At 61.2% G+C, this 7,231-nt stretch overlaps 1 protein-coding gene across 1 annotated transcript in view; it reads left to right on the forward strand.

Annotated features, from left to right (window-relative positions):
- Window positions 1-7,231, forward strand: part of GLIS1 (GLIS family zinc finger 1) — an 87,806-nt gene that overhangs the window by 64,819 nt on the left and 15,756 nt on the right. The window contains exons 3-4 of the mRNA XM_040627281.1: window positions 1,059-1,220; window positions 5,829-5,939. Of these exons, the coding sequence (XP_040483215.1) occupies window positions 1,059-1,220; window positions 5,829-5,939 (273 nt within the window). The remainder of the gene's footprint in view (window positions 1-1,058; window positions 1,221-5,828; window positions 5,940-7,231) is intronic.

Below are 7,231 nucleotides of genomic sequence, written 5' to 3' on the forward strand. Positions count from 1 at the left end.
GGGGGGGGGGGTGCGGGGAATGTGCGGCGGGGCAGAGTCGAGCTGGACTTTGAAGGCTGAGGGGAGTTTAGACGGATAGTTATTAGAGGGAGGGTGTCCCTGGCTGAGCGGCTGGCGAGCAGGGGCTTGCGGTGGCCAGGTGGGCTCCCGCTGTTGCAGGGGTGTGGGCTGGAGTCAGGGGGGCAGGAAGGTGTGGAGGGCCCCTGTTTCTACCTCAGAGACCTCTTCCTCCAGCGGTTGTGTAGGGGGAGTGTGGGAGGGGTGAGAAGCGCGGATCCTGGGGAGAGACAGGGGGAGCTCGGCAGAGGCTGTGCGACGGGGATGGGGCAGCCTGGGCAGGAGGAGGGCTGCATTTGTTGCTCCGTCCACCCCCACCCCAACCAGGGGCGTCGCCGTGGCTATGCCACACCTGCTGCCTGCCCACAGCCCGGCACGGGGCCCAGCACACGGTGGGCACTGGACAGACAGCCAAATGATACTTCAAAGACCCCAAGTTTACAAACTGGTTGTTATTCTGACAGCAGTCTGCACTGATGCGTGCTCCAGATGGACAAAGCCCTTTGACAGTCAGTGCCCTCCCACCTTGGAGCCCTCCCACCAGCCCTGAGTGGTGGTCACACAGTCTTGAGTTTGTAGGCAAAGAAATAAGAGAGGTCAAGGGCACCGCCCAAAGCGTTGCTCACATCCAGGCCTCAGGTTCCAAATCCAGGGCTGTTTGCACCTGCTGTCCTGTCCCGTCAGGGCTGTGCCGCTGACAGCAGCATGTCGTTTCCGCATGCCATTTCCGCATGCCAGTGGAGATCCTTCCAGATCCAGAGATGGGAAGACTACTTTCTTCTCTAGCCCTAGGGGCTGTTTCTAAGTCAGGGGAGTGTTTGTTTCAGGACCCACCAGTTTCCCAGATAGAGTCTGGGTCCTGATCACTTCATGGGGAGCGGAAGCGGGGCCCCTGGAGGCCTTGGGCAGGACTGGGGGGCAGAGGGTGCCGGGGCCACTTCCAGGCTGGGGAGCGGGCCCTGCAGGGGCTGCACAGCACCCCTCACCCACCTCTCCCGCAGTTTGAAGGCTGCAGCAAGGCCTTCTCGCGGCTGGAGAACCTCAAGATCCATCTGCGGAGCCACACGGGCGAGAAGCCGTACCTGTGCCAGCACCCCGGCTGCCAGAAGGCCTTCAGCAACTCCAGCGACCGCGCCAAGCACCAGCGCACCCACCTTGACACGGTAGGCCCGAGGGCGGAGGCCGAGCGGGAAGGGGCGGGCGGTGCGCGCGCTCCCTCTCTTGTGTGATGCAGGCCAGCAGCCCGGGCCCACGCTTAAACCTGCCTTCGTCCTGGGCCCTGGACGTTCTGGGCAGGGCAACTGCGGGGAGAGGGAAGTCCTGTCCTTCTAGGGTGTTTATCCAATAGAATGGAGGATTTTCCATCTCCCAGTTGTGACAGATGTCTCTCAACACTGCCAGATAGCCTGGGGAAGAGGCAGTAAGCTCTTCCAAGTGGAGAACCACTGCTTCAGCCTGGGGGTACTGGCCTGGGCACCAGTGTCCAGGCATCTCCCTACGGAGAGAGCGGGCTCACCGTCCTGCATCCTCTCCCCAGACCCATCAGCGAGCCCTGAGCAGGCCTTTCCTGCTCTTCCCATCGCACGCCCTCCATGGAGACAGGCCAGAGCCTCTGCAGGGTTCTTCTTTACCCCTAAGCATGGTGGGGGAGGGATTGAGGTGAGCAGGGCCTGAGACTCTAGCTCGGGCCCAGGTACCTGAATGTCCACCCCCTTTCCCTCGTTTGGGCCAAACGGCGTGATAACCTGCAGCTTTGTCACAGTGTCGGTCCCAGTATTCTCCCTCATGCATCCAGACCTCAGCGGTTAACAGACCACCTTCTAAAACGTCGTCTCCCACGATCTCATACTGACCCTGCCCATCAGGGGGTCGCTGGAAGCAGGGCTCCAGGAGGTTCAGTGCCTGCTCAGCAGGGAGGTGGTGGAGCTGACTCGGAGTGGGCCTCACACCCGTCTTACAGGGCCTGTGTGAAGGGGTGCGTGCAGCCTGGGAGGACCCCCGCCCCCACGTACAGCAGGAGACAGCTCTGCGTCCAGAGCGTATGTCTGGGCCCCCTGCCTGTCTCTTTGCTCCTTGGGAACATGTTCAGGGAACTCTGCTGTTGGGTGGCGGGGAGACCTGAGTGGCCATCTGGCCCAGCCTGTCTAGTAGACAGATGCACAGAGGAGGAAACAGAGGCCCACAAGGGTAATGAACAACAGCAGTCAGAGCTGGAGGCCCTCTGGTCCAAGCCCTTTATTTGGACCCGAATAAGCTGGGAAAGCCAAGACCCAAAATGATGGTTGGGGGGGGGGGGCAGAAAACATAGAGAAGTCACGTTGTGGGTGCAGGTTAGGCCCTGGGCAGAATGTTCTATACATTTCCTTCACAGCCAGTATCCCATACACTGTCCCCCAGTTTAATGTTGGTCACAGCACACAAGGTAAGGGCCGTGATCCTCATTTTGCAAAGAAACTGAGACTCAGAGGAAGTCACTGACTGTCACACAGCTGCTTTGTGGCAGAGTCCAGGGGCCTTTGCTGGAAAAGCCAGTGTATCACACACACACCCCCCCCGGAAAGGTGGAGCTGAGTACAGGGGACACGGTAGGAAGGAAGAGCCCTGTGCCCAGCTGAACCCAACCCTTCTCTCCACCCGTCCCCTCTCAGGCTTCATCGTCACAGGCTGTGCTGGGGACACGGAGTGAGGAGGCATTCTCTCAAGCCCAGCCAGGACATTCTCACAAGCCCAGCCCATGGGGCCCTTGGCCCCCATCCAGGCCCTGAGGGGCGCAGTCTGTGCCCCAGCCCCCTAGTTATGTCCCCCAGAGACCACACGACAGCACCAACAGCACCAGGCCCTCTGCACACCCAATCTCCAATCTGAGCAATGTCCCTCTAGGCTTCTCAGGGTCACCTCCTCTGACCTGCCCCCTTGCTCCCTCCCTTCTTGCTGCATTTCCTGGATCCAGCCCCAAAGCAACAGGCCTCTGGCCCCCACTTGGTGTGTGAACAGAGCTGTGAGGACTAGGTCAGGTCAGGCCCAGAATGAGCCCACAGCATTATGTCAGGCCTTCACCTCCCCGAAGGTCCTGGTGAGGCCCTGTAGGTAAGCCGCCAAGCCCAGCCCCCACTCGTGCCCATCCCCACAGAAACAGCCCTGGCAATCCTGCAGATTGGTTGCCTTCCCAGCACCCACAGCCCAGAGGCCAGTGGGTCAGCCCATATGGGCCGGGCCTTGTTTTCCAGAGGGGACCCAGTCATGCTCCCAGCTCCCTTCTGGTGCCAGAGAACATGGGATACTCCCCATGGGCAGGAGAGTGGCCGAACAGACTAGAGCGAGCCGGCCAGGTTCTAACTCTGGCCCTCCACCTGGGCCCAGAGCTCCAAGGAACGTCACCTAGCCTCTCTGGGCCTCGGTTTCCTCAGACACCTACGTCATGGGGAAATCAACTGAAACAATGCACGTATAGGCCTGACACATGGTCTACGCGGCAAATGTGAGTCCCTCCTTTCCCTCGTCTGACTCACTGACTGAATGCTGACCAAACCCGGCCGTGTCCGCAGGCCCTCGGTGTGGGCTTCGAGCCCTGACTGCCACGGCCCTGGGGCTTATGCTCTCCTTCGCCCAGGCGAGGGCAGGCGTCCTCACAGACCGTCACTGACACGCGCTCGCTCTGAGATCTTGGGCAAAGCGCCGGCCTCTGTCTCCTCGGCCGTGCTTCTCCCACAGTGGGTGTGAGGCTGAGCGGGCTGCCCCGTGGCGAGCAGCTGAACACGGACCTGGAGGGCCGTGTGGGCCGTGGCCCTCCATCCTTACTGCACCAGCACGGGTGTCCTGTGGCTAGGGAGGCTCCGGAGCCGGGGCAGTGACTCCGCAGGCCTGGGCTTGGCTGCTGCTTGGGACGGCGCAGGGTTTCCTGCGGGCTCGCAGGGGAGCGGGGCCGCAGGAATGTTCTGCACACATCAGGCCCTGGAAAAACAAACACGGAGATGGGCCTCGCGCCCTTTCCAGCCGTGCACGCCTGCGCACTCGGGGCTGTTTGTTTGCTTTTTGGCAAGAGCGTGTGGATTTGTATCAGCGACCCCGAGGGACAGCGCCTGGGGCAGGACGGGCCAGGCCCATGAGAGAGAACGCGTATGTGTACATAGATGGGTGCGTCGAGGTGGGAGCAGGCCCCTAGGAGAAGGGGTGTGTGTGTGTGTGTGTACATGCGCGTGTCTCACGCGGCTGGGGAGGGGCAGGTCTGAGCCCTCCACCCTCCTGCCCCACACCTTCCTTTCAGCAAGCAAGCCTCTCACTTCTCTGTCTCTTTCTTTTTGCTCTCCTCCGTTTCTTTAACCTGGCAACTGTCCGTGGCAGCACCAAGGTATGGCCATCTCTTTCTGCTTCCCCTCCCCACGAGGTCCCTGGGTCTGCGGTTGGACTAGCCTCTCCTCAGGCCAGCAGGAACAGAGTTGCCTTGAGGTCGGGGGCGGGGGTGGGGAGAGGGGGGACAGTTCCACTGGGTGTGTCTGACAGGGACATGGCCGTCCCTGGTACATAATCTGAGAGGCACCACCCCCTCCAAACACCCTCCAGCAGTGGCTAGAGGCCAGAGGGCCTCGAGAAATCAGAACCACCAGGTGTATTAGGGATGGAAGGTTCAAGCCCCAGGAGCAGCTGGAACTCCAAGCAGGGTCCTGTGGGAGCCCCTACGGGAGAGCTCAGAATTCAGTTAGAGCCAGTCCCTGAGTCAGTCCCCGGGACCTGAGATGAATCAGAAGGGACCGTCCCCCAAGGAAATGCACCACCTGGTGAAGGACAGTGAACAAATCCAGCAGTGCTGAGTGCATGGTGCTGCCCGGGGGAGGTCAGGGGGTGGAGGTGGGAAGAAGATTCCAGGAGGGCTGGGCAGGTGGGTGCACAGGATGGGGGGCAGGAGGAGGGGTGAGAACTTCAGCAGGCCCAAGTCCCAAAGGGCCTTCAGTGCTGGGAGATGGGCTGTGTCGGAGGGCACGAGGGAGCCCTGGAGGGGTTTTCAAAGGTGAGAGCATGGCCAGGGGCCCTCTGGCAATGGTGGGAGGGAAGACTGGGGCACAGAGAGCAGCGTGAGGCCCAGGCAGGAACAGGGGGGCGGTAAAGGGTATGGATTGGTTCCAGGTGAGCAATGGGCCGGGGGGAGAGGGGAAGGAAGGTGCACAAAGGGTACAGACCCCCAGCTTCCCCAAGCCTGTGTCTGATATCCAGCTCCCTCCCGGCCTCCCGTGACCCTCAGACTGAGGATCTGGGTTTCTCATGGACCAGGGAGCGATCTGGGATCTCTGGACCCACTGCAAGGTGTGGTTAGTCACTCCCAGCCTGGGGCCCTGCCACACTCCAGCTTGGCCCTGGCTGTCCCCTCTCTTCCCCTCCCCCTCTCTAAGGCAGCCACCTCACTGTACTCCTTACCCACCCGTGCCTTCTCTGCAGCTGTGGGCTCAAAGGGTGTCCTTTCCTCAGAGCCAGTGTCAGAGCTGGGAGAATACTTAGAATTCAGGTGGCTCCGCTTTGCAAGGGAGAAACGTGAGACTCAGATGGGAGGCGACTTATCTGAGGTCCCAGCATGAGGGTAGACTGGAGACACAACCCCTCCTTCACTCTGAGGCCCGTGGGCAGGGCTGGCTGAGTCCCACCCTCCTGGCTGGGGACACGGAGGGAGTGACCAGGCCTGAGCCTACAGCCTGCCCCCTCCCCGCTGCGGGTCACAGTGCGATCTTGGGCCTGACAGATGGCCCCTGCCTCACCCCACCTCTGCCCCTCTGATGTTACAGAAGCCCTATGCCTGTCAGATCCCTGGCTGCTCCAAGCGCTACACGGACCCCAGCTCCCTCCGCAAGCACGTGAAGGCCCATTCAGCCAAAGAGCAGCAGGTGCGTAAGAAGGTAAGAAGGTAAGACTGTCTCCATTCCATGCATCACCCTTCCACACACCCAAGGCTGCCACTGTCCGTCGTCCGTGATCTGCCTCCCACCTGGCCCCTGAGTTCACTTCCCCACCTCCAGCCGGCCAGACAGCTATCCACCCACAGACCGTCCGCCAGCGTCTCTGTCGTCCATCTGCCCCCGGCCCCGGCTCGCTTATAAACATCTAATGGCAGGCCCTGTGTAGGCATCAAGGATGCAAAAATGGAAAACCGTGGTGCCCTCCTCCAGTGGGGACGTGGCAGAGAGAGACAGACATGAAGAGATCATTCAGTAGAATAGAATAAAGACAACAAGAGAGGTCTGCAGAGGATGGTCGGGGGCACGGAGGAGGGGGCCTGGCCTGTCGGGGCGGGAGCAGGAGGGCCCGTGGGAGAAATGACAGCAGGGACAGTGGAGCGCACTTCAGAAGCAGCCTGCTGTGGCCTCGGGCGTCTCAGAGCCTCGTTGTTCATGTTCCTCAGCTGTCAGATGGGGCAACAGAGGGCTTCGCTTTAGAGCCTTGTCAAGAGGATTCCATGAGTCAATCTACATCAGGGGTGTAGAGCAGTACTTGGCCCCACGTGAAAGCCCAGAACAGAAGTTGGTGCATGTTGTCATGGAATCTGGAAGGGGTAAGCACCGGGCAGGCGAAGACAGCAGGCGAGGGCGCCCAGGGAGAGACTGAAGCTGAAACAGCAGGCCCCCTGCCTGTCTCGGCCGAGCAGCCCTGCAGGGAGGAGAGACGGCCTGTGGGGGGCAGACACGACAGGCCCAAAGCTCTAGGGAGGAGTTTGGGCTATTCTGAGGATGGTAGGTGCCACTGGGGGGTCTTAAGCAGAGAATATCACCTTGAGAGATGGCGCTGGGGGCTGTGTGGAAAATGGATTGGGACTGTTTGGAAGGAATCCTGAGGGAGGGAGGCCACTGCTGGGGAGCAGGAGAGGTAGTGGGGGTTGGCCAGGGGCAGAGGGGGACCAGAGGGGGAGTAGGGTGATGGTGGAGGAGCCGCAGAGGCGGACTCTGGGGGGCAGGATGGTGGGGAGCCCCTTGACCAGGACAGAGGATCTCAGAAAGAAGCAGGCTTGCAGGAGAAAGTGAGCTGTTTTGGATAAGGAGTGTGGGAGCCGCAGAGGGACCCAGGGCAGTGGGGGGATGGGAATGCTACTTGGGGCCCAGCCCACCTCTGGGTTCAGCCCACATCTCCAGAAGAGCACCAGGCCCATGGGAGGTAGGTACTTGAGTGCAATGGCGGGGGCGGGGGGGGGGGGGGG

The sequence above is a fragment of the Ursus maritimus genome, unplaced genomic scaffold, assembly GCF_017311325.1.
Source record: "Ursus maritimus isolate PB19 unplaced genomic scaffold, ASM1731132v1 scaffold_12, whole genome shotgun sequence".
Lineage (NCBI taxonomy): Eukaryota > Metazoa > Chordata > Mammalia > Carnivora > Ursidae > Ursus > Ursus maritimus.